This window comes from Podarcis raffonei, chromosome 15 (assembly GCF_027172205.1).
Source record: "Podarcis raffonei isolate rPodRaf1 chromosome 15, rPodRaf1.pri, whole genome shotgun sequence".
NCBI lineage: Eukaryota > Metazoa > Chordata > Lepidosauria > Squamata > Lacertidae > Podarcis > Podarcis raffonei.
In genome coordinates, this window is record NC_070616.1 from 9,194,526 (window position 1) to 9,222,304 (window position 27,779).

General features: G+C 45.2%; 1 protein-coding gene and 1 non-coding gene across 8 annotated transcripts in view; one reads left to right on the forward strand and one right to left on the reverse strand.

Annotated features, from left to right (window-relative positions):
• The window catches only part of RAP1GAP2 (RAP1 GTPase activating protein 2), a 184,565-nt gene that overhangs the window by 82,513 nt on the left and 74,273 nt on the right, over nt 1-27,779 (forward strand). Inside the window, exon 1 of one of the 7 annotated variants that reach the window (XM_053367736.1) lies at nt 1,887-2,913. The exons of 5 other annotated variants lie outside the window; for them this stretch is intronic. In XM_053367736.1, the coding sequence (XP_053223711.1) occupies nt 2,807-2,913 (107 nt within the window). In that variant the 5' untranslated portion in view covers nt 1,887-2,806. Of the gene's footprint in view, nt 1-1,886; nt 2,914-3,100; nt 3,529-27,779 lie in introns of those variants that run through there. One more of the 7 variants, XM_053367737.1, reaches the window with a different exon arrangement.
• TRNAV-GAC (transfer RNA valine (anticodon GAC)) lies at nt 22,961-23,034 on the reverse strand. The gene has a single exon. It is a non-coding gene; the product is annotated as a tRNA-Val (tRNA).

The window sequence follows — 27,779 nt, forward strand, 5'->3', positions numbered from 1 at the left end:
GATGGCTTTAAAATTTGTTGCTCCAACCGCTTTAGCCCCTGGCCCCACCCAATACTGGGATGTGGCCCTTGGAAGCTTGCCTAGATCAGAATATGGCCCTCAGGATGAAAAAGGTTTCCCCTACCCCTGATGAACTCAATACCAACGATCACTTCTCCCCCATTGCATCACAATAATAATAATATGAATAATATTATAATATTATTATAATAACATACACAATACTGCCCCGAGGCCCCCAGGTATAGGGCAATATATAAATTCAATAAATAATAATAATAATAAAATACACACCATAAAAAAGCTGATACAGGATTTTTAAAAATTTAATGCAGCATCATAATGCAATATAAATCTACAAACACATTGACCTCTCAAACCAGCAATGTGATCAATAAGATCACTATAGATTCGCCAGTCATGAGCAGGGGAGAAATGTTCCTTCTGGTTCTTCAAATGTCTGTGCTTTTACCTTGATCCTCAAAAGCAACATGGGCCAGAAGGTTGCAGCCCACGTTCCCGATTCTGTGTTTTAGCACCGAACAGGAAGTGTGGGAAGCATTTTGTTTGGCGCCGGGAGAGGGGGATGGAAGCAAGATGTGCTGTATAGTTTCTGTCCCTGGCAAAATTCATTCCTGTATGTAGCCTGCAGCTCATCATGTACTACAGCCTACCCTTCTCTATAGCAGCAAAAATGAACAGGCTCTTGGGTTGGAGTGTGTCAGGGGTCTCTGTGCAGGGATGCTGTTTGCTTTGCAGGAACTGCACCCAGCAAGCGATTAGTGAGCGCTAGGGTGGAAGGCAGGAAGACCAACAGTAGGTGGCACCAGAGCCAGTGAAAGGCAGAGCCAAGTAGCTATGGCTTTGTCCTCATCCTCCACCTTGCTGAGTTTTGCAAGCATCAAACTAAGGAGGATAGTGCTGATAGGCAGGGCCACTCCTTAGTCTGTGATTAAGGAGACAGGCAAATAAAGGGCTGGCTTGAGAGGTTGGCGAGGCAGTGCCCTAATGGAGTAGCCTCCACTGATTGCCTTAGACCAAGCCATTGGCTCCACTTGGCTAAACGATTTCTGCACTGACCAAGTACAATACATTTGGCACCTGAGGCAGGCCCCCAAATGGCGCCCTTCCTCCTTGCCAGGGAAGAAAGGGTCAGGGAAGATCTACATCAGAGACAGAGTTGCCTCACCTTGTCTCTTGTATGGGCCGGCCCGGGCACTGACTGGTATAATCTCTCCTGATTTTCGGACAGCTGTCTTTTCCATCCCTACCTGACAACGTCAGAGATTGGATCCAGGACCCTGTTTGTGGCCTCTTTAACTTTGTTTGCACCATTGCTTCTCCAGTCAGATGCTAGTTCAGTGCCCCCCTCCTTGTTTGAAAAAGAACCAATATTTTCCTTCCTGTGTATTGTCACATGGGTGACCCCCGCGGGATCACTTGGCTAATGTGATGACATTGCTACACTGTAGCCAATCAGCTTTATTTACTTGATGATGTCACAAAGTCAACTGAGAGTGAGAGCAAGGCCACATTGCTTTCTGGATCTTCATTGCTCTCATTCTGATTTTGTGAACTCAGCGTGCGTGGGTCATCGCTGCGAAAACTTTTTGGAACAAGGCGCCCCTCAACTTCCAAGTTTGCTGCGCCTGATCTCAGGCTATCCAGGCAGTTTCCACTCATCCTCTAGCATGCACAGATGAAGTGATCTCTTTCCCATGCAGTGCAGCCGCCAGACAGTTCCAAATCAAGCCCCTTTCATTTTAATACTCTTAAAATGTTTCTAATCTCTAACAGCAATCAGTAAATGACATCCAGTAAAGGCTGGGGGTTGGAAGCATTTTTTCATTGCAGCTGCTGCAGTTACACTGACAATTGCAATATGAAACATGATCCTCCGAATAACCCATTTTCCCTAAGCAAGGGAAACAATTTGTTGTAGAGAAAAATGCATCCCCAAACCACGCACACAAACCCCGCCCAAGCAATTAATCATACCCACCTCACAGAAAGCTTTCGTTTCCGCAATATCAAATCACAGAAGCGTCACCCTCTTCCCCTTTTATATGGATGTATAAAAATGCACATGGATTTGGAGAAAATCTTCTGCGGAGCAATGTTAAAAGAGCAAAGACGGGTCTGTCTCCCAGTGGCAAGTGGTCCTGTCATTTCGGCTTGTAGATCTTTCTCCTGGCAGCCCAAAGACAAGGAGAACCTGTCCTTCTTAAACTTCTGCACCTGCTTGCCTTGATGGAGTGCTTTTTCCAAACGACCATAGTGAACATTGCAAAAACAAAAAATAGCAAAGCACAAAACAAAGCCACAAGAATGCTCTGAAGCGAGCCCTCAACTTCCCTTCTCCTTTCAGGGCCGAGCCGGGAGCTGACGCTGACGGCTTGTGAGCGCAGGCGTGACAGATTGGCAGAAAGCCGGCGGCCGCATGTGCAGCTGGGTATGGTTGAAAGCGATTTAATTGACTGGAGAATGCCACCTCTGCTCCTCTGGCTTGGCAGTTCGGCAACCCCCCTGCACGCAAGCAGAGCTCAGAAGAGGGGCTTGGCTAGCAAAAAAGAGCAGGCAGGCTCCAGGTGACTTGAAGGTCGTCCGAGTGGGAAGAAGTCACCTGATTCCGGGAACGGACTTACCTATCCGGCTGCAGTCACAGCAAAAGCAGAAAAGGAGGGGGGGAATGAGCCTGTGTGTGAGAAAGGGAGGGAGGGAGGTGTGCACTTTTTAAAAGCAGGTCTCCTGCCAGCGGCTGGCGACATCGGCAGCACCACCTGCCTGCAGAAGTGTCACTTTAACTATGTCACAATCTCCTGGTAGGATGCACGCAAAACGAGCAGGAATCCGAGCAGCTGTTGTCCTCATAGGGTTGTTACACAAGTCCCGAAAGCAAAATAAAGAGAAAAGGTAATTCCTCTATGTCCTATCTCTTTTGTATGTTGTGTTTCCGTCTCTTTGAACACAGGGAGGGTGGGGGGGGGAGAAGTGCAAGAAGCAGGAGCAAGCCTTTGGCATGGGAACAGCAGCGTTCCATCGAGGGCTCTGCCAAGCCGCTAAGCGCTCGCTTTGTGTGGCCATTGTTGGGATGTGTCAGCTTGTGGGCGATGATGAACGTTTGTGTCTCAGTTGCTCTGCTGATCGGAGGTGCGCGCAACTCTGGACAGGAGTAGGAGACCCGGTGGTGACAAAAGATGTACTCGAGGGAGACCCTGTGGAGGCAGGAGAGGACTTCTCCCTAATCTGCCACTGAGAGTTGTAATGCCCAACTTGAGATGGAGTTTGGCAAGGTGTCTGCAGGACGTCGTGCTGACGAAGAGCTGGAGGAGTCGTGTATGAGGCTCATCTCCTTGCCTGCAAAACTCAAAAGCTAGGACCGTTGCAGTGGTTGGATTGATTTTGATTTGCAAGAGTGATTGGAGGAACACCCCCCCACCCAACCCGGGGTGTGTGGGGCAGAACAGAAGCTGCTATGATGTTGCAGCTGCACACGGGCAATGCCCTGTGTTCAAAAGATGAGGAAATGTGAGTTTGTTAACCTTGTTGTGTTCCCCTGTTGGAGATCAACAGTCGATCAGTGACAATTCAGGATGTAGCAATCACTTCTTATTCCTCCCCATGGCGACGGGTGTTTTTGTTTGATTTCCCCTTCCCCCACCCTCTATTTTTGGGACTTAACAATGTTTGACTTGATTTCAGGCACTTTGATTTTTCAGGCATGGTTTATCTCTTTTTAACTTTTCTCTCTGGAAAAGAAGACTGTCTGGATCTACACAATACAATGTGTGTGAATAGATGGGAATTATTGTCGTGGTTTTTTGTTGTTGTTGCTGTGGTTAGCTATTTCTATTGGGGGGGGAGAGACTGAGAGACTGGACTGGACCATTATAAAGTACATTAAAACAATTATCCCCTTGGCAGGATTCCAGCCGGAGACAAATAATTGAGTAGGATTTGAGTGGGAATTTAACAAAGCAAGGTTAAAATCAAAGCATGGAGACTCCTCAATGTTGCCTATTCTTCGTATAGCACTACCACTGTGCACAACATTTTGCAAAATACAAGAGGGTAGGCCTCTGCCCCAAGAAGCTTACAATTTGAAATTTGACATGAGGAAAGCAAGGCAGGGAAGGGGGCAGGAGATGGAAATGGAGGCGGCCGTCAAAACGTTAAAGGAGTATGCATTTATTTTAGCTAATGCATCATTCACTTGGTTACAGGATAGGGATGCAGATTAAGGTGTTGTGCCAAAGCCTTTGTGGAAGGAAGTGGGTGTTGATGTTGTTTCAGTGCGATGCCCCGACAAGGCAAACAGATTGCCTTAAGAACACAAATATCCCTCTGGCACCATTAGGATTGGCACAGTGATTATGATACCATCTGACCAAGCCAGATCTTCCCTTCAAAAGTCAAAGTAAAGTTTGTTAGAAGTGATCCTCTCCACTTTACTGCCAAGTAAGTCCTCAGTGCATTGGGAGTCACTCTCAATTAAGTAGGTGTAAGATTGCTAGAGATGGGTGAATCTCTCCATTTTGATTCTTGTCAGCTACTTATTTTTCCAGTTTTGTTCCATTCCCCACATTTCCACATCAGTTTGCAAACTTGTTTTGAAATGTCCTCATGAAAATTCACCAGCATTTTTTGTCGCTGTGATTTCCCCATGAGTTTCCCTCTACATTTTTGCAAAGGATTTTCCTTTAATATAATGCATTTTTGAACATTATTTTCTTTGGTTTATGCACCATGTATCCTAATGTATGTATTTTTCCCCAAGTTTATTTGGCTGGAGATCTACGTTGCAAAATTTGCAGAAGTATGAATTTCAAAGGATAGCTGTGCTTCAGTTTGCAGATTGTTTTGGAAATGCTAATTAGATAGGCCCACTTTTAAATGAAGATTGAATTGAATTCCTTCCCTCCATAGTCCTTACTGGGCTTCTTGGCCCATCCTGCAATGGTTTGCACAAAGTTTGGTCTTCTATTGGAAGTTGTCCTAAGGATACCTTTCGGTTGATTAGTTTGTTAGCAAAGGCTTATGCTCTCCCCTTCCCAAAGTATATGCCCTCCCCTAAGCGCAGGATCAATTATCAGTTAAAGGGATCAATTTAGGAACGGAAAAAATAACCACTCATAATGACTTGGTCCTTTATCTTGTTAGACAATCTGTAGCTCAGTAGTTGCTGCCACTCTTTAGTTTCTGTGAAAGTTAGAACATTGAATGATGCCCAGGATAGTTACTTCCTATCAGGGCTGGAGGGAAATGTGATTCAGTTTGCATGTAAACAGGAACCTGCCAAATTCTGCATATTTCTGAAACAATACAAGGATCAAGACACAGCCAGCCTTTGAAATTCACACTCCTCTGAATTTTGCAGCACTATGTGCAAAAACGCATATACTCTGCAAAAATGCATATACAAGTACCATGTATAAAAATGCATATACATGGGTAAAGGATGCAAGAAAATCCTTATGTTGGTGAAAATAACATACAAAAAATGTGTATATTAGGAAAACATGCAAAGAAGCATTGTATATTCGGAGAACTTCATACTAAAATGCTGGTGAATTTTCACAAGAATTTTAAAAAATAATGATTCACAAGCGGATGCGGAAAAGTGAACTGAGCTTCAGACTGGAAAACTATGGAACTGTGAGAAACCAAAATTTATATGTTCAGCCTTTCTTGCCACCATTGTGTTCTGCTCCCCAAGAGAGAGCTGGTTAGAGTAGTTCAGTTAGGTTCAACAGTGGTTAGAGTATTCAACTAGGGACAGGGAGGTTAAAATCCCCACTCAGTCACCACCAGGGAATGTCTTAGAAATTCCCTCCCTCAAGTTATCTGAACTAATAGGCGTCAATAGGGTTATCCCCCATGTGCTTGTCTAATCCTTTTCAAAAGCCATGTAAGCTAGTGCTCAGTAGCACATCTTGTGACAATTAATGCCGTAAGTTAATTATGTCTCTTGCGTGAAGAAGCGCTTACTTTTGTTTGCCTGGAACTTAGGGACAACTAATAGAATTGGGTGACCATTTCTAAACGGACAGGAAGAATAGTTCTCTCTGTCTCTCTTTCCCCGTTTTCTTCTTCAGTCTGCCCACTGGAATTCTGCAGCTTTTGACACCAGTATTTGACCAATGTACAATCAGCCAACACATATTTGGCTAAAAAAATATATGGGTGCAATTGGGGCCGAGAAACTCTAGAAGGCTGTTCCTGAAATCACTTTCCACTAAAATGCATTAGCTGCAGAGGACTAAGTGCATCTGCGGCAGCACTTTGTGCCCATTGTGTCTGGTAAGGTAAAAGGCAATAGTTGGAGTCCAAACAGCAGATGGAGCCAGAGTCAATGAATCAGTCTAACCCACCAGCCTCAGTCTGTCCTCAGCCAGGGTGTCCATTCTTGCCTTAATCAATCCAGGGGGTGCTGTTGCCTGTCAGTTTCCTCCTAAGTTGCTCTTGTAGAACTCAGCAGGGAGGAGGAAGAGGATGAGGATGGGGACAACACTAGCATTGCTTGGCTCTGCCTGTTGCGGGCTCTGGCGCCCCCTACTGTTGACCTCCCTGCCTTCTGCCCTACTAGTCACAATGGCCACCGTGTGTGTGGGTGTCTGTAGGTAGAAGTGGCTTTGCAACTTGAAGAACTTGTGGAGAAATATAAAACAGCAAGATGGTTATAGTTGTTGTACATTACACAGGCTGCTCAACACCCACATTGCTTGGGTCCTAAACTCACACAGTTCCTGTTGCAGAGAGAGAGAGAGAGAGAGAGAGAGAGAGAGAGAGAGAGAGAGATATTATTATGTGGATTATGTGTTACGTGGATTAAAGGTGGGCACTAGGGAAGCAGGCAAAATGCAGCAGAGGCCTTAACACACCAAGAGGAAATGCTTGCCGATGTAAATAATGGGTTTGGGATCATAGGTAGTGAGTTTAGGGAAATGAGAAAGTTAGAGGCAGGAAGGAGGAGGAAGATTCTAATAATTGCCCATTCCAAATAAGGGGGAATAAAGAGGAGTGGCTTCCTGAGTTTCCCTGTGGGTCTGGGATAACTGGCAAAGGCCAGGCACAAATTATTTGATGGGGAAAACTGCCCAGGTGTCTGAAAAGAAGGCACTTGTCTCTTGTTATCTATGAACATCCGAAAAAAGTTCTCCAGGCACAAGCGGTTCAGAAATAGAAAAAGGGTTGCATGAAATGCTAGTTGAAAATAATGGGCATGAGTTAGTTGGGTCTATCATCCAATGGATCTACTTTGAGTAAAGCTTAGTTGGCTATAGCCTATCATTATCATCACCATTGGGCTGTATTCAGCTAAACCTTACTTAGACTAAACCTGTTGAAGTTAGTGAACCTAAGTCATGCCCATTAACATCAATGGGTGTAAGGCTAGCATTTAATACCATCCATTATTAACATCAGAACTGGGTTGTATTCAACTATGTCTTGCTCAGAGGAGACCCATTGAAAATAATGGACATGAGTAACTTGGGTGCACCTACTCTGAGCAAAACTTAGTTGGCAACACCCCAAGGCCTCCTTTTAGGGTAACCCTGGCTTGTGCTTCCTTCAAGGGTCCTGTCAGGATGCTGTCAGCGGCTCCCGGCTGGTTGCCCAGGAAAGTATAAAGACAAGGAAAAGTTTCTTACGGTCCTTTTTAATTTCAATCTTTACAGAGAGAGGGTATAGAACCCAGCATCTTGGATAATGGTGTTATCCCAAGTGAATCTCCAGCCCCCGTCTCTCCCACTTCCTCAACATCTCCTCTATGGGTGCTTCTACACATCCTCTGTCTTTGAGCTCTTTGCTCTCCTACTTTTAAGGCTCGCCGGGTTCTGGGAGATGGAGGGTCTGGAATGCTTTCTAATGACAATGTATCAGCTGGGTGTTCTGGCTCTACCACGATTTCCCAGCTTTCCCCTTCATCTGCCTCTGAGGTGTGACCTCCCTCAAACCCCTGTTGTAAATCTATACTGTCTTCCTCTTCCTCCTCCCTAGAAGAGTTAGGATGGGGAGGCAGTCCTCACCATTCCTCCTCTGCCCAGTCCCTGACAGGTCCTGTCTAATCTGGAGAAGATAATATACACAGCTCAGAAGCAGGAAGGCAGGGAGAGGAGGCAAGGTTAAGGATCTAGCTAAGCTGAAGAAGAGGTCTGACTCCTTCAGGCATCTCTGAGGTCAGAACATGCTTGGAATAGGGTGGCGGGGAGCAGCCCAGCAAGCACATTACTCAAAGGAACGAACAAAGCAGAGACAGAGACGTGTCTAATTAAAGGAAGAAAGATTCCTGACTGGTGTTCGCTCTAACACAAAGGATGATTTCGTTCAGGACAGGGCTGGGCAGAGAGGACATTGACCAACAAAGGGCACAGGTAATGAGCTGTCAGTGAGCATCACAATACCGTTTTCCTGCTGGAGCATGGCAAGGATGTCATGAGGGGTTCCCGGCCAACCAGAACGTGCAGCCAGGTGACGTGTCCTTTGTGGGGAAAGGTGGAGATGTTTCCTAGGAAATGTAAATTTAGATTTCATTCAATTACCAGGGGGAGATGCTTGCTGGAGGATGTGCCGTTGTAATTTCCTGAAAATTAATTACTATCTGCGTAAAGGCATAGGGATGGATGCTTCCATTGGCTATGGAAAAAGATTCTGGAGACTAATTAGGTGTGCACTCATGTCAATGCTGCTATAGTAGGGGAGATACTGAGTAGCACAGCTACTATGGAAAGGAAGACTGGCTGGAACCCTTAGGGTTGCCCCTCGTTGGGCAATGCTTGGCTTGAATGGCTGCAGCTTTCTCTGATTCCTTGCAATAGCACCATGATCATCGCTCAGAACAGAGATGGGATACATTCTCATCTGGACCACCTTTAGGAAGACGCTTATGCTAGTGGTGCAGTGCCATATACAAAAGTAGGTGGAGCAATGGATGGAAGTGTTGACCTTTGTATAGTAGGCTGGTTTCTACATGCATTCACACAGCCTCCACCCACACAAGCGAGAGACATTAGCAGAGTTTAAGGACTCATTCCAGCCAGGAGAAGCCACTCAAAGAGTACTCAAAGTAGGGTTGGTGAGGAGTATGCCCTGGTGAGGGGCTGTGGACTGAGGAGGGTCCTGAGGGCCAAATAGAGAGGCTTGGGGGCCTCATTTTACTTGGAGGTTCAGAGCAAATCCAGTGAACACATTATTCCAGGTGGGTTTATGCAGAGTTCCAGCTGAACAGAGTTTCTTGGTAACAGTTCGTAGTTACCTGTAGATGTGAATCTTGGAAAGCTACTGTGGCACAAGTGGTTTTTGTGTTGGTACAAGGCAAGTTCTTTGGCCACAGATCACAACTTCTGTTGGATGGTTGCCACCTTGGGGCTTTTTCCTTCCATGCCCACCTCTGTGGCTGGCATGGGAGCAGCTGCTCTTGTGTCTTTCTTAGCTGTCTTGGCCCACCTGTCTGCAGTTCTAACAAAGCGGCAACTGCTGGCCTGGTGAGGGAGGCAGCAGTGGCCACATAAGGAAAGAGGCAACAGCGGTCATCTTCTGTACCAGGCTTCAGCCTGCAATGCCCAAGCAAAGGCAAGGGGCACATGCTAGGTTGCAGGTGTTCAGGACCATGGACAGCTCACTGTTGGGGTTGGTGGCAAGGTCAGGATGGATACAGGGCAACACATGGCTTCAGCAACAGTTTAGAGCCAACCAATAGCTTGAGTTGAGGATGGGGAACCTGTGGCCATAGAGACGTTATTAGATTTGAACTCCCGTCAGCCACAGCCAGCATGGTTGATGGAAGTTGTAGTCTAAAAGAATACCTAGAGGAACACAGGTTCCCCAACCCTGTTCTGTGTACTTTGGGAGGATTTTTAAATTTTTTAATCTAATTTATATTTCACTCTTTTCCCCTAAATGACCCTAGAGTGGAGACTTGCAACTAGGGATATGCCAGTTGTTGTTTTTCTGAATGTCTCTCCATCTTAAGTTCTGTTCTCCAGATTTCCACATCACTCTGTGATTTATTTATTTATTGCAAAAAGTTCTTGTGGAAATTCACCAGCATTTTAGTGCAAATGTCTCCCAATACACACATTTTTGCAAACAGATCGCTCCTAATATAATGCGCTGGTGTGTGTTGTTTTCACAAATATATGCAATGCAATGGAAACATTGCCCAGGTATACACAGTTTTTGTGCATTACTGGGCTGGAGGCCACCCTGCAAAATTCTGAGTGGTATGGATTTCAAAGGGCAGCTGTGTTTAGCTCTGAGGATTGTTTTGCAAAGTGTGAAGTAAGTCCGCCTTCAAATGTGAACTGAAACAAATTTATCTCCCAGGCTTCCTTGCAGCTCAGCACTGGACCTCCTGGGGTTCTGAGTCTGGAGAAAATGTCCCCTTCAACCATAAGCAAAAAAATGTGTAACTTTGCAACTTTTGCACAACTAGCATCTCCTCTACCAAGGGCTGGAGGATGTAAGAACATATGAGGAACCTGTTGGCTGAAGCCAAAGGTCAATATGTCCAGCCTCCTGGTCTTACAGTGGCCATCCAGATGCACGTGAGAAGCCTACAGACAGGACAACAGCATTCTGCCCATCTGCAACTGGTACTCAGAGGTATACTACCTCTGACAGTGTAGAATATAGCCATCATGGTTAGTAGCCATCAGTAGCTTTGTCCTCCCTGAATTTTCCTAATCCTCTTTGAAATTGATCCAGGTCCTCACTGCTGCCTGTAGGAGTGAGTTCCATAGTTTAACTGGGTGCTGTGTGAAAAAGGACCTTTTAGAAATCTGTCCTGTAGTCTTGATGTTGCAAGTGACATCTTTGAGTTTGGGGCTTTGTTCTCCACCTGCAATTGACCATCACCCCAAGCAAGGTTGGCAACAGATGCTGACTTCCAGGAGGTCAACACCGCCGCCTTATTAGCAACCCAGCAAAATCTAATGCTGCAAATTGATTGCTGCGAGCTTTCCTTTTCCTCCCAAGCCAGGATGAAGCGCTCCCCCACCGAGCTCTTTCCCAGAACAATCAATCACACTGAGGCTTGTTAATTTGAATAACAACCCAGGATGTCACTGTTGATCCTGGGTGAATATCCAGTGACACTCTGCAGGAACAAGGGAGAGACTTTGCCTGTTGAAGTAACCATGAGCACAGTGGTGCTCTGAACAGGGCGTTGTTGAATGTGGATCTGTCTCATAGTGGCACAGACACGAAGCTCTAGCTTTCTGCAAATGCATTGTTGATTATTTGGCAAGGGGTCCATGGATCTAATGGAGGGGCTCACAAAATCTTATGCCATAGGCAGTGCCAGATTTACGTATAAGCTAAACAAGCTACTGTATAGTTATAGCTTAACTCTCTTGGGGGCCCACAAAAAAATTTAAAGAAAAAAAAAACCTGGATGTACATTTCCAAAATATAAGATAAGTTCAACAATTACTTTGATGAAATACATATTTTGTTATGTGCAAATGGCTTTAAATACCCATTAAGTCCATAAATTACCATATAGCATATATTCAACACAAAAAAACAGCAACAATTTCTTGTTGACAAAGCTAGACATATAAAGGGCCCCATTACCTTCAGTAGCTTAGGGCCTCATCAAACCTAAATCCGGCTCTGGTCATAGGCCCAATTTGCATGGGCCTGTTAAAGCAGTATTGCACCACTTTAAATAGTCATATCTCCCTCCAAAAAATCCTGGGGGCTGTAGTTAGTTAAGGGTTCTGGGAGTTGTTAGGGGGGCCTTTCCCCCTTTACAGAGCTACAATTTGTGTTGCTCCAGGGTTCCTTTTTTAAAAATAATAATGTCTTTCTACACCCACAAGCACCACAGTGAAGGCTGTCTCAACCTGATCTGTACATAGCCCAGATCTGCCCAAACCGGCCTGATTTCTTCCTCCTCAAGGGTAAAGTTTTCTCGGTTAGGAAAGAGGCAGAACTTCTGGCAGGCAGTGATGGGGCAGCCAACAGTGAGAATGGATCCTACTCCAAGCTAGACCCAAATTCGGGGTGTGTGTGTGTGTGTTTCATATTTTGAACTTCTCAGACTGCAAATCCCCTCCCTCCCTATCAACGCTGAATGCCCACGCAAAATGCACGTTCGTAGCAGAAACCACAATGTTCCTGTGTCAAGTTCCCTGGGTTGCGTTGAGCAATATTTATCCTTGATTTGGAGGAAAGTAATTAAAGCTCAACCCGTTTTCTGTTAAATGTCACCTTGGTTCCTGCAGGTCTACACCTCCCTTTTCTGAAGTTGTGAATCGCGCCTCGGAGGGAAGGCTACTGTCTATAGACAGAGGCATAGCTGTTAATTCGAAAATGCATAATTTATTTTGAGAAAGCATCGAGCCAGGTTCTTTTTTAAATATATATATATAATCCTTTTTGGTCTTTTAGCTGATTCTTACTTCCCATTTCCACAAGGCAGGAAGGAAAATGCTTAGCAAGAGAACTTGGTATTTTTAGAAATGGGAACTTGTTTCTGAATCCAAGTTGGCTGCAAGAAGATTCTCACCCTACAGGCTGCCACAACCAAAATAACCTTTTATTTTATTTTAACTCCATGCTGTGTAATTCCAATGACCACGAAAAACTAACATGAAGAATCTTACCCGTTTTAGGAGGGAGAATTATCTCTCCCACTAGCACCACAAAAAATAATAATAAACTGATCTGCTTTTTGACACTTGGCAATATAGCTTGAAATAGTTGTCAGACCAAAAGTTCTCTTCCACCAATATCACCATGCTTTAGATTTGTTAATGGCCCAGGACAACAAAAATGGGGCAGTGTATCTTTGTTCCCAGCGGGAATGCTCTTGTGCCTGGTCTGAGCCAATCTGTGGAGCCCTCTTTCAGAATCCTAGATGACCTCCAACCGTCTGGAACTACAACTTTGCAAAGTTACTGGACAAAGGGTGGTTAAGTGTCTGGAATTGGCTTTATTAAATATGTTCTGTATGGAAAATGCAGCTGTGTGTTTTAAACTGCTGATTGGGTATCTCTTATTCACAGCACAACTTACTGTAACTAGGTATTGGAAATATATGGAAGGAGCTTCTTTGATAAATCGATAAAACAAGGTCTGGAAATTGGCATTTTTGGTTCATTTGGTGATTTTTTTTTGGTGTTCTCCTTTGTGGACCTCTGGAATCTGGATATATGATTTGGACTTGGGTGGACTTCAGATCTGGATATGCAGACTTCATCTCTTAGGGAGGGGGTAAATTTTCCTTTTCCGTTTTCTGTTTTTATATTGTTTTGTTATATACTAAGCAAATACTTTTTTAAAAAAACCTACAACTCCCATCAGTTGATGGGTCATAACTCATGGGACTTATAGTCCAAAATAGGCAGAAGGCATTAGGCTGGTGGCGGCTGATATAAGCCGAAAGAAGCAAGGAGACTATTCCATTCTTCCCTTCGCCTCTTGCTTTTCTGTTTTGCTTTCCCAGCTTACACTGAATGTCATGTGGCTACTATGCACGCCCAATCTCTGTTAGCATTTCTCTAAAAGTCTTTATTTTTGTAAACTTCGAGATTCCTCTACTCATGTTGATATTCCCCTCTTGCTTATCAGTAGTCTTGTTTGGGTACCAATCCTATTGGCAAACACCATTTATGTCTCTATCAGAAGAAGGAGTGGTGGCTTCTTCAGACTGGCTGGGTTCTTTCTTTCCTCTTTTTGATGGGTCTATTTTGCAACATGTCATTGACACAATAATGGTGCATTAGGAGTGGATTCATCCTGGGGCATCCACACATCATTCTGTTGTATTAGCTGTTCTGTGAGGCTTCCCCAATGTCACTGCATTATTGCCCTCTGCTGGAGGAGCACTCTTGCACTATAGCACAACAAAAGTGGGACAAAACAACCCCATATATGATGAAAAGGTATTTGATTTCCGCAGGAAATTATGGGACATGCATCAATTGGAAATAAATCTGTCTGGCTGCTCCAAAGCCTTTGCAGGTGCAAATGGTATTGGAAGCGGAATTGTGGATAACTGCCCGGATATCACCATGAGCGCAAAGAATTTTATTGTACATGCATAATTATTTGTGCTCATGAAGGACATCTAGAGAGGCTGTATGCCTGTAATAGAATCACAGAGTTGTAGAGCTGGAAGGGACCCAGAGGATCATCTAGTCCAACCCCCTGCAGTGCAGGTATCTCAACTACATCATACATAAGAGATGGCCTCTCATGGGAGTGTGTTTCACTGTCGAACGGCTCTTACTGTCATAGTTCTTCCTGATGCTTAGTCAGAATCTCCTTTCTTGTAACTTAAAGCCATTGGTTTGGGTCCTACCCTCCAGAGCAGGAAAAAACCAAGCTTGCTTCATCTTCCATGTGACAACCCTTTAGATGTCAAAAGATGGCTATCATATCACCTCTCGGTCTTCTCTTCTCCAGGCTAAACATACCCAACTCCCTCAACCATTCCAGATCCTTAATCATCTTGGTCGCCCTCCTCTGCACATATTCCAGCTTGTCAATATCTTTCTTAAGCTAAGGTGCCCAGAACTGGACACAGGACTCCAGGTGTGGTCTGTCCAAGCCTCTCCTGTACAGATGCCCTGATTATCTGGCAAGGAATGTGAAAACGAAAGCTGCCTCAGCAATGCTTGCATTAGGATGCAGGGCCTGTAGACAATTCCCTGAAAGATGAGTGCTGAAGGACTGTGGGCGATTAATGGATTGCTTTGGTTGCTGAGTAGGCAAGGATGAATGAGTGACAGGCAGAGATCTTTGGACTTCTGGACTACATCTGCAGTGACTGATATCGCTTCCTGCATTTTGCATGGCCAAATCTTTAGCAGGTGCCCAAATATTGGTACCGCTGAGGCCCAGCTCCTGGCCTCAGATGAACTTCTGCAAAGAACAGATGTTCCAACAAATCCTTGTTTATCAGTTGATTTACAGTCATTGCATTTGCTGAATCCCTACCTCTGGCCTGTCCTCATTTTGCTTTTTGGAAAGATGTTTGGACATTAAAAAAACAACAACTTATAGCCCTCTACCTTTTACATCTTAACACTCATAAGGGGTGATAAATTTGGTTTGGGCTGCATATTATTTATTTAGTAAATTGATATCCCACCTCTCCTCCCAAAGGAGTCCAAGGTGGCAAACTACAAGTTAATTTGTTTGTCTTGAGAGACAATGGAGTGCACCTCCAGGGGTGAAGTCAAACCACTGCAATAGCAGCACTGAAGGGAACTACCTGGGGCGTGAAGCTATGCAGTGTGTATGGAGGCCCTGGGCTGCCCAGACAACAAGATCCTCAGCCTCACTGATGTGGTCCAAAGGAAAGCAGAGCAATACATTTGGCACCAGCTTGGCTGCAGGAGTTGCCGGAAGAAGGTGTGCAAGGTGCCATCCAACTATGTTTGGGACTCCACTCTGGATTTGTGTAGGGTTTACTCCTTAGGCTCTTCCTCTCCTGAAGATGTCCCACAAGGCAGCAGAGGTTTAGGACCAGAGTCTTCTTTCTCCTACATGGGCTACCTTCCCAGGTGGACGAGCCCCATCTGCCCCTCACTTCCTTCTATGGCACCAGCAGAAACTGCCTCCTTGACCATTGGACCCACTATTGGTCTCATCCACTCAATCTCCTGGAGCCTGTCTCTGCCTGCCAGGGAGGTCCATAACTCACCAAGGGTTTGAGACCCATCAGCTATCCTCACCTGGTTAAGCCTGCCAGTTGAAGCCATTTCCTGGCCTGTGCTACTGTTGCATGATAACAGCATGCTGAGAGCTGAGTGAAAGGTGTGGACCAAAGGTGGACAAGCTACTCCAGAAAGATTATGATGTATCTCCCACTTACTTGCACTGAAATCAGCTCAAATTACTTCTGGGGTCACCTGCGCAGGATGGGGCTGCCAGGGTATCAGGCTGAGTAACAATTCCTGCTGCCAAAGCTCTGGCTGACTCTTCCCAATCGATGCACGGACCTCTGCACTCCTGCCATGCCTGCTCGGTTGCTAAATGTAATGAGGTTAATAGGTGAGCGGCAGAAAGGAGGTCCAGACAGGGAAAGGCTGCAAAGCTCTCGTGAAAGAGAAAGATGAATCTGCCTTCATTGATTCTTTTGTTCTGTGCTTAATTGCAAGGCGGAGAACAAAGACTTCTGACCTGCCAGTCGATATATCATGGAGCCGGCGTCTCTGGAAATGCCGAAAGGAGCCCTGGTGGCTGCATTGCTCATTTGAAACTGTACTTTGATTCATTAAAAGACACTTGTTCCAAGACCTGCTCCAGGACATTTTGCTCCACAGCGAAAAGGCCTCTTCCCATCAGTGGGCCTTTCTTCCACCTTAAAATTGCCTCTGTTTTTGTAACGGTGGGCTGTCCAATGCCATCCTCTTGAATTTACCCCAGAAGTTCTATCGTCCTGGAGAACTGTGGGTGGAGGGATTAAATGCAGCTAACATTGTCCGGCACGTTATACTCTTCCCTGGTAGTAGATCCCATTGATGCATCAGTTGTCTGCAATCTGGTGCCCACAATATGTTTTGCATTCCATCACCCTCGGTCACACTGGCTGGGCTGGACTGGATTTGGAGTCCATCGTATTTGCTAGGGTATCAACTTGGGAAACCTGATATATAATGAATGCAAGTATATAAACCACATGTCTAAAATAGTATAGGAGAGTAATCCAAAAGCCATCTTGGCTCTTTTAAAGACTCTAAATAATTCCTCTGCTTCCTTAATCCTCCTTGCCTGAGAACACGTAGGCAGATAGCAATCAGGGGAAGTTCCTGAAGGGATTCCTCTCCTATATCTATGAACCTCCTTGGTATTAATTGCCATTGTTTGCCCAGATGCTCTGCATTGAGGGATGTCTGACGGGCATCCAGATTGTCTTATCAAATGCTAATGTTTTGTGTAAACTGTGTCTGGAACTTTGTAAAACTTGCTAAAGCCTCAGGAATATCACACCTTGGCCTGCCTGGGCCACAGTAACCTCACTTTATGTGTGATGCAATTTTGTAGAGCGGATGTCCTCCTTCTCCATGCCAAAATGCAAACCCTTAAAAGAGATGTATCTTCTTGGTTCTGGGTCTCTCTTGCCTCCTTGCTAGGAGGGGAGGGAACTCAGTTGCCACAGAAAAATAAAGATCTGCCTTGCTTTCCACTGCATCCTGCCTCCATCCATTCATCTCTGACCGATCATGGGCTTAGGAGACTTAGGGGAGTTGGGCAGCAAAAGCCAACCACCCCTATATCACTGCATTTCTTTTATTTATTTATTTTTAATGGGAGGAAAAATCATGTCACATGTTGGGATGGGCAAATCTGTCACTTTCAGTTTATCCCTGTTTCTCATTTTTCTGGTCTTTGGGTAAGTTCACATCATTGCTTATTCCCCATCAGGTCCACTTCCATGGTTAGTTTTTGAAGTCACTTTCATATGATGCTGGCCACAAACCATATTGATCCAGCAGTTTCTTTACAAATACTGCCTTTCGATGCGCCTTTTTCTCTCTCAAACCAACTTCCACCTGACTAGAAAACTTAAGCCACATTCATCTTTTTTCTTCAGAATGATGTGCGCATTTGAGACAGTCGCCGCACATATACAGCTGACAGCTTCATGAATAGGAGCCGCGGGGTTTTGTTTTGTTTCTTTGCAGAGGTGGGGAAACCAAACAGGTCTTGTGTGTTAGATGAAGGCTCCCCTGCTACCTTTCTGATGTGAGCAACACTCTACAAATGTGGCTTGAAATGCAGGAATAAGGAAGAACACAGACATAAGTACAGTTTTCCACATTTCCATGTCAGGTTTTGGGTGAATTTCTACAGATTTTCCCCCTATGCAATTTTGCCTGATATACACATTTCTGCAACCTGATTTTTATCTCATATGCCTCTTTTGTATGTTACCTTCACTTATATATGCATTTTAAATGCACAGTTTAGACATTATTATTATTATTTCACACATTACTCAGTAGGGAAACTGTATTGTTTAATCTGGAGAGGTGTGAATTTTGAAGGATGGCTGCATTTCAGTTCTTGCCACATTTCGGGACATGCAAACTAGGTAGGTTCGTCTTTTAGTGCGAACGGAACTGAATTTCTCCCCCACCTCTTGCCAGACATGGACTCACCTTCATTATCATTTGTTGTGTCAGAATTAGCAGGTAGCTTTCGAAGCAGCACAATTAGGAGAAGTGTCTGTGGGAGGAAATCAAGACAGGGAAGTCAACATATTGTCTGCTTTCTTTTTTAAACGCGCCGCTCCCGGAAGTAGTTTTTTGGGTTGAACGTTCGAAATGAACTTCCCATCAACTTTGAGCAATTTGAATGGATGTGATGACGGCAAAATCAAATCTCTTGGCCAAATCAAAACTTTATAAGGAAGTTCCGCAGGATATGCACCTAGGATTGCAAACCTAATCAGATCAGTGGGCTGCAGGGTGTGTGTGTGTGAAGAGATACTTTTGATGAAAAACAGCACCTCCCAGGGCGTAGCGTTGAACTAACAGGTGGAAATCGAAAGGAAGCCAATTTTGGCTTGGCAGTATGATTACTGTCCTAACAGTAAGATTTGTTGGACAGTGAAATAGGAGGTGTTAGGAATGTGGCCCTCAGCCAAAAAAAGGCTCCCTGCCCCTGGTGTATAGGATTGCAGCCAGGGGCGGAGGAAGGGGGACAGTGGGGGCTATCTGCCCCAGGCGTTATCACTGAGGGGGGTGACATTTTACGCGGTGTGAATCCCAAGCCTTCCCCAAACTGCCGGGGGAAGGGGCGGAGCTGCACCGCCTTACCGGAGCCCTTCCCCCTTCCCCCTTCATTTTGACAGCTCGGAGGAGGCTTGGGAGTCATGGATGGGTGGTGTGCTGTTGCCCCCCACTCCTTGGCTGCTTCCTGGGGGGGGGGAAACCACCCCTGAGCTGTCAAAAGGAAGAGGGAAGGGAGGAAGGCTGCTGGCAAAGTGGCATGGCTCCCTCCCCACCCTCTGCCCAGGAAGCAGCCCGCCATGGGGGGGGGTCTCCCCCTGGGTGCTCACCCGGCCCCCTGGCCCCACCCCTGGGTGCACAGCATGTGTGCCACTCCAGGTGCTGGAACAGCTAGCTCTGCCTCTGATAGCAGCCTAACATTGCATATTGCATTTATACCATGTTTACTCGCAACCCATTTTAAGGCTAGATTTAAACCCAAGTTAACTTCTGGGAAGTTGTTAATGAAGAAGCCTGACGCTGTCTTTGCTAAAGAATTGCAAAATAGGAGCTACACTTTGCATATCCAGGTGTTAGGGGAGAACTTACACACTCTTAGCACAACTGGTTCCACCACGTTGGAAATCAGATCTGTGAATCTTCACCTCCCCATCCCACTCAAGGCTCAGATGTTACCCTTGATGGAAGGCTACTTCTCCCCTACATAGTACACAAATTCAAACCACTGTCCTTGGTCGACCTGCCTGTGCCTTGCGGCTGGCAGAGGTACTTTGTGGCCTTTCGTATTTCATACCCAGGGCTTTGTGTTTTCCCAGACAGGCTGCTCCTTTTCATTGGCATTCAACCAACCTGATGTGGCAAAGGGGTGAGATAGCAGAGGCCCAAATGAGGCATAGCAGGGTCATCATTATTTTTTTTGCAACACGTTTTCCTATAAAACAGGGGGTGAGGACTTCACTTTGTGGTAAGAGGAGGTTGTGGGAGAGGGATGTTGGACCCTTCCCCCTACCATGCCTTATTTGTAGTCCTTTCTTATAGACCTCCTTGCAGTCTCTTGCTCCAGCTGCCTTTTTCTGGTGGTTACTAACCCTGATGCTGATGTTCTCCCCCCACTTTGGAAAGTGCTGCCGTAATGCTCAGGCCCTGTTTGTGGGCTTCTCATGGGGGGCACCTGGTCAGTCATTGTGAGAGCAGGATGTGGGACTACATGGGAGAATCTCTCCGCTCAGGTTTCTTTCAGTTTCTCATTTTTCTAATCAGAGGTTCTGTTCTCCACAGTTCCATACCAGTCTGTGATTTTTGTTTTGTTTTAAGTCCTAGTGAAAATTCACTAGCACTTTAGTGTGAATTTCTTTCTGCAATGCAATCTCTCCCCAATTTAACGAATTACTGCATGTAATAATAATAATAATAATAATAATAACAACAACAACAACAACAACAACAACAACATATTTATACCCCGTCCATCTGGCTTGGGTTTCCCCAGCCGCTCTGGGCGGCTCCCAACAGCATATTAGTAATAATAATAGTAAAAGCAATAAAAGATCAAACATTAAAAACTTCCATAAACAGGGCTGCTTTCAGATATCTTCTAAAAGTCAGATAGTTGTTTATTTCCCTGACACCTGGTGGGAGGGCGTTCCACAGGGTGGGCGCCACCACCAAGAAGGCCCTCTGCCTGGTTCCCTGTAACCTCTTCTCTCAGGGAGGGAACCACCAAAAGGCCCTCAGAGCTGGACCTCAGTGTCTGGGCAGAACGATGGGGGTGGAGACGCTCCTTCAGGTATACTGGGCTGAGGCCATTTAGGGCTTTAAAGGTCAGCACCAACACTTTGAATTGTGCTCGGAAACATATTGGGAGCCAATGCAGGTCTTTCAATGTAGTCGCCAATATAAGCATTTTCTATGCACAATTTACCACAGCATAAGCATTTTGCTACATGTTACTTGGTGGGAGAACCATGTTACGAAATCTGGAGAAGTGCCAGTTTCAAAGGAAGACTGTGTGTTCTGTTTGTACATTCTTTTGAAATTTGCAGATGAGGTATTTTCCCTTCGTTTCTTTTATCTGCTTCTTATTTTGTTTCCTTGGGGGGGCTGGTCACACTAACTGCAACAATAAAGCTTTGATTTGAGGTAGGTTTCCCCTTCAGATGCAAACTTAATCTGCTCCACCCACCACATCCCTTACTGTAATACAGTGGTACCTTGGAAGCTGAACACCTTGGCTCCCAAACAAATTGGCTCCCAAATGATCGTAACCTGAAAGTGAGTGTTCCGGTTTCTGAGCAATTTCCAGAAGCTGAATGTTTGGTGCAGCTTCTGCAGCTCCTGATTGGCTGCAGCATGCTCCTGCAGCCAATCGGAAGCCACACTTTGGTTTTTGAATGGACGCCCAGAATGCATTCTGTCAGAGAACCAAGGTACGACTGTACTCTCCTGGGATTTGAGGTGACTGTTCCAAGACCACTGGCAGTAAAGGTAAAGGGACCCCTGACCATTAGGTCCAGTCGTGGCCGACTCTGGGGTTGCGGCACTCATCTCGCTTTATTGGTCGAGGGAGCCGGCATACAGCTTCCGGGTCATGTGGCCAGCATGACTAAGCCACTTCTGGTGAACCAGAGCAGCTCACTGAAACGCCGTTTACCTTCCCACCAAAATGGTACCTATTTATCTACTTGCACTTTGACATGCTTTCGAACTGCTAGGTTGGCAGGAACCACTGGCAGTGGGTGAATGCAAAAAGCCCACCAGTTACAGTTGCTCTTGATTCCAGTCTGACACCAACAGGTACTGTATGTAATGAAAATGTCCTTTTGGGGACTATAACCCCCCCCCCCAAATATGTGGCCGTTCAACACACCTGTGCAAAGTGACAATATAATTCTGTTAACAAAGATGCTGGATTCCTGCCAGCCCAGATTCTGCCCACTGTTCATTTGCTCGCTTCACGGTCAAGCCAATTCATTTCCTCTAGGCTCCAATAATTGAAAACCCAATTCCGAACTCATTTCAGCCTACTCACATCATAAGCTCTCCGTTTTCAAGGATAGCTCTCTTCAGAGTCAGATAAAACAGTCCCTTCGGCTGTTGGCGGGCCCTCATTTCATTCCGTAGCATGAATTCGCTTGGGCTGAAGCTTTCCTCTTTCCCCCAATTTCAGAATTACAGCACAACTCCGTGCAGGTTATGAATGCCATAAATCTTTAAATAAAATATTTAAAAAACAGTGTTTGTGCTGAGGAAAGTCTCATCGGTTTCCAACATATCCTACCTGCTTATTTGGATGGTGGGTATTGTTATAGCCCAGTAAGAGATTGTGCATCTGTGGAAATGGTTCCATAGAGGACGAGTACATTATATCAGAATATAAGAGGATCCCTGTTGGATCCGGCCAGTGGCCCATCTAGTCCAGCATCCTGTTCTCACAGCGGCCAATCAGATGCCTGTGGGAAATTGTCAAGCCACACCCAAGTGCATTTATTCTTTTGTCCACCATATGCCAGCCCTAGAAATAAACTGTTGCCTTACTTTGAGTTGCAGTGTACAGGATGGCCAATACAGAACATGGTAATTGACTCACTATCTCACGAATATGAGTACATATCTTACCAAGTTGTTTGCAATTTTTTGCAATTGCAGCCAAGAAAATCCTAGTGAGAGTCTTGAGCCAAACATCTGTGGGGTGTAAAAGTGGCTTGTTAATTTGAGCAAGATAAACCCAAGACTGATCCCAGGAAGTTTTAAGGTTGATTTTTAATTTTGATTGCATTTTAAGCGGAGAGTATATTTAACCATGCTTTATGTCAGTGCTAGGCATTTTGTACTGCATTTGCAATGGCCCATGTATACGGGCAACAAATATTTATTGGACATTGGATTTCAATGTGGCTTTCTCCCATGTCTGTTGCCTTCTGTAGAACTCTTCAGGGACCAGGAGGATGGGGACAAAACTAGAATGAGTTAGTTTTGTCTGTCATAGGCTCTGGCGCCACCTACTGTTAGGCTCCCTCCTTCTGCCCCAATGGGAACTAGCCACCACTGTTGGCATGGGCTCTGGTGCCACCTACTGTTGGGCTCCCTGCCTTCCACCCCACTGATCTCACTGAGCACCAGCCACCACCCGTAAACAGGTGTTCCTCGACTTGTGCATGACCACGTGTATGCACAGCGCCTGGAAATATCTCATATCTCATAGAATCAGAGTTGGAAGGGACCTTGAGGATCATCTAAGTCCATCCACCTGCAATGCAGGAATATGCAGCTGTCTCTTACGGGGATCGAACCTGCAGCCTTGGCGTTGTCAGCACCACGCTCTAACCAACTGAGCTAAATAAACACACAATTCAATTCAAACCTGGAAATGGCAGGAGAGAGCAGGAGAGTCATCGTGGCTTGTGATGAGATTCTTCCCAGAACCTGAAGAAGACATCAGCGAGGGTGGAGGAAGCCCCATAGAGACTGTAGGCACAGTGGGGCTTTGTTTACACTGCTCAGCCTCCCTGCCTAACTGCTGATGTGCGGGGTAGCACAGTAGCAGCAGCAGCTACTATGCTGTGTGTCCTCCAGCCTCCAGCTGGCCCCAGAGCTTCAATTCTAGTTGTGGATATTTTGGGGTACAGTATTTTTGGTATGGATTGAAGACAGAGTGGTAGAGAGGGCATTTAAAGGGCATTAAAATGATGCTCCCCACTTTACATGATTTCACTTATGGCCGGGGGTGGGGTGGGTGGGCTGGAACGTAACCCTCATGTAAGTGGGAGGATGTCTGTATATGCTACCACCAGGTTCAGAGGTCTCTAAGTCTCAGTGGTTGGGGAATAATAGCAGGGGTGAGGCTTCTGCCTTCTAGCCCTCCTTCGGTAAAGGTAAAGGGACTCCTGACCATTAGGTCCAGTTGTGGCCGACTCTGGGGTTGCGGCGCTCATCTCACTTTATTGGCCGAGGGAGCCAGCATACAGCTTTCGGGTCACGTGGCCAGCATGACTAAGCTGCAAACCAGAGCAGCACACGGAAACACTGTTTATCTTCCCGCCAGAGCGGTACCTATTTATCTACTTGCACTTTGACGTGCTTTCAAACTGTTAGTTGGGCAGGAGCAGGGACCGAGCAATGGGAGCTCACCCTGTCACGGGGATTCGAACCGGCGACCTTCTGATCAGCAAGCCCTAGGCTCTGTGGTTTAACTCACAGCACCACTTGCGTCCTAAAGGCATCTTGCATCTGGCTGGGAAACAGGTATATTGTGGCAAACTAGATGTTGGATCAGGCAGTTCTGTGGTGTGATTCAACAGAGATGTTACGTTCTTCTAATTGAAGAACTTTTTTGCCCAAGCTTTGCTAGTCTGGTTACATGTTATTGTCGTATTTCTTTACTCTGTTCTGCATTGACTCAAATGCCAAGTGTCTGTACCTTTTGGTAAATATATACTAGAAGAAGAAAAGAATGCCCCATGGTACGTTGTTGATCTAGCCATCTTCAAATATTTGAAGGGCTGACACAGGGATGATGAATTGCCTTTCAGGCACTGCAAATGGCCTCAGGTGGATCTACTCAAAACAGATCCATTTTGGGTAATGCCAATCCGAGGCACACAATTCCCAGAGTCCCCTGGGGACAGTGGCGTAGCGTGAGGGGTGCAGGGGGGGCCGCCCGCACCGGGCACAACATCTGGAGGTTAGGGTTAGGGGGCGCAAATCCACGGGTTAGGGGGCGCAAATTACTTGCCTTGTCCCGGGTGCTGACAACCCACGATACGCCACTGCCTGGGGAGAGGAATTGATTCTTAAAGCACCCTTAGAATTGTAGCTCAGTGAGGGGAATAGGGGGGTCTCCTAACAACTCTCAGCACCTTTCACAAACCGCAGTCCCCAAGTTTCTTTGTGGGTAAGCCACGACTCTTCAAAGTGGTACAACAGTGCTTTTCTTCTTTTGGACATTTTGTGTGGAAAAAAGGATAATCTGAGATGCCTGGAAGTGAAGACTGAGAATATAACACCTACTTGATTGGTGAAAAAGCTGGACGTTAATACAGCTAGAAGTCATCTTGGAGTGTATACCTTGAATACTTTCAATAGTATTTATAGATACAACTGGCAGACCGAGAATCAGAAGACCCTCTTTTTTCTTTTCTTTTCTATGGTTTTCAATTTTTCATAGAATCATAGAGTTGGAAGGGACCTTGAGGATCATCTGGCCCAACCCCTTGCCATGCAAGAATATGCAGCTGCCTCATGTGGAGATAGAACCTGCAACCTTGTTGTTATTGGCACCACGCTCTAACCAACTATGCTATCCAGTGGTTGTTCTGTTCATTATCCCATATATATGTTTATGCTTTGCTTTTGAAGTTTTCTCTCTTGGATTAACAAAGATCCACACAGGAAGGTGATAGACAGGAGATGGAGGGCTCTGCATGAGAGGCAGGCTAGAGAGGATCTCCCAGGGTGGGAGGCTGGGGGAAGAGGGTGAAGCTCCCAGGTGAGAGCTGGGAGGGTTCACCTACCTGTGTGTGGAGTAAGGGTTAAGATGTACCGTATTTTTCCGTGTCTCCAAATTAAGAAAACACCCCTCAGCACTACCCGTGTATAAGACGAGCGCCAATTTTAAACCTATTTTTTTGGTAAAAAAAAAACCCTTAGTCTTATACACGGAAAAATATGGTAATTATGATAGAGGAGCTTGCACTCATTACTTCTCTCTTTTTCCTGTTTCTTCGTTTTCTTCTCTTGCTTATTCCTGCTTCTCTTCTATTTATCTTCTTTAGATTAGTTTGGCTTTTGTTGCATTTTATGTTGAAAACTCCCAATACAATTGATATGTATAGATGATTAGATAGATATAGATATAGATATAGATGATATAGATACAGATATAGATATAGATTAGATATAGATATAGATATAGATATAGATATAGACAGATAATGGTACCATAGTGCTTTCAGTGTATAATGTAGATGAGGTCCATACATTCATGTATACTAAAGAAAAGGTGCATCTGCTCTCCACTCTGACTCCATTCATTTAAAGTTTTATTTGTTGCGTTAGTCATTAGAATTACATTCATTTCATTTCTGATACGGAATGGGGTTCCTTTGTTTCTGTGTACCACCATTTCGTTTTTGCCAATGACTTCAATGGGTTGGCATTTTCTGCACAGATAGCATGAGGCTTCCCATCAGCAGGGTGTCAGATCTTCCAAATTTCAAACCGATTGGGGCAAGTGTCCCCATTTTACAGAGAATTTAAAAAGAAAGGCACTGATCCTGAAAGTATTTCATTCCTTCAGTGGCAGACTGAGCTGCTCCTCTTCTGCTTGTGAGTTCTGTGTTTACCATCCCATTTGGTTTCACAAATCCCATTACACCTGCAAGAGATAAGGTGTCTGAAATTTCAGATGGTTGGGACAAAAGGCTCTCATTTCATAGGATTTTTATTATTCTTTAAAGGCACAGGTATATGAATGTGCTGCTCCTTTCCCTTCCTCCCCTTTATGTCACTTTTCTGTGATGTTCCAGCAGGATTCCACTTGAAAGAAATGAGAAAAAAAGGAAGTTTCATTCTGAAGTCATTCATTTGTATTCCCATTCGTGTCCATTAATGAAACAAATGGCTGTCATGCAGTTCATTTTTCGTTTATGGGAATGCGCTGAATGCCCAAGTAGCCATCAGCATGAAACCCAGAATGATGTGCGAACATTCAGTGTGACCTGAGGGTCTCGGAACCTCTGAAACCAAGCACCATCAAATTGGCAGACTTGAACCTTTCGAAGCTTCAGAGCTTTTCAAATCTTCACAGTCTATCCAAATTCTGCATGATGGATCCAGGAGCAGGTTTTCATCTAGGTTTGGATACTGCTGTACACTTGAAGCTTTGAGAAACTGAAATAAGCCTAGACTTCTAAAAAAAAAATAAAAATAAGCCCAAGTGTTTTAAAAATGGAGCTTGTTGCATTTTGAGGGTCTATGTTAACCTCCAGCTTTCACTTATTTAAATCTTTGAGCAGATTTCCTTGATCTTTCTCTCCCCCCCCCCGCAATTTATTTATTTGATTTTCCATATTAAAATTTACATTCCCCTCCTCCCCTTTGTGGGTCTTATTGTTAGTCCTTTCCTTCTGCATCTTTCGTAATGATCCAAATTTCTGTATCTCCATTATGTCCATAGTTCTTCAAGTGTTATTGCAATCCCACTAACAATTTTAACCGTTTACAATGGTTCTTAAGGTAAATTATAAATTCCCCCCATTCCTTATTAAAGTTTTGGTCCTCCTGATTGCAGCCCCACTAACCCCCTGCCAAGATCCTAAATCTATTCCAAGAAAGTTTTCCCAATTACCATAAACAAATCCCGGTGTCCCCAGAGCACCTGTTACCCAGATTTTCCCCAATCTCTCGTTCGAGTCATCTGTCATGGTGTGTGTTATCGTGCTTTGCCATCATCCTGGAGGTTGTCATAGAAACAAAGGACAAACAGTCGGGTGTTTGGACTGTGCAACCCAGGGATTAATGTGCCAGGCAGAAAAGAAAATGGGATGAAACCTCTGATCGTCTTTCCCTGAACCCTCAGCATCTTGACGCTAATGCTCTGCACATGAAAAATTAATAGTCTGGCGATAAATGATTTTAAACACGATCGCAGGGCGGGCAGGTCCCTTGATGCCTTTTCAAGACACACAAAGGAGAGAGAGTTTCTTTTTTAAAAGGAAGATAGAAACTTATCTTCTAGTGGGTCAGACCACTGGTTCATCTGGCTCCCCGTTGCCTCCAAACTGATTGACAGAGCTTCTCCAGGGTTGGAGACAGGAGTTTTTACAGCCCTACCTGGATTGGAACCTGGGACACAGTGATGGCTGGTAGGGCAGATGGCAGGGAGACCAGGGGCAGTGCATCCCATGTTGCTGCTTGAAATGAAATGGCAAGTGCAAGCCTACCCTGCTGCCACCGCAATTGTTGTTGTTGTTTAGTTGTGTCCGACTCACCAAAGCTTCCTTTAACTAGGTTGTGCAGCAGCAACACAAAGCGGTAGCGGTGGGTTCCTTCAAAATCTCATGAAGTTTGGGTGAAAAATTGCTGGGAATC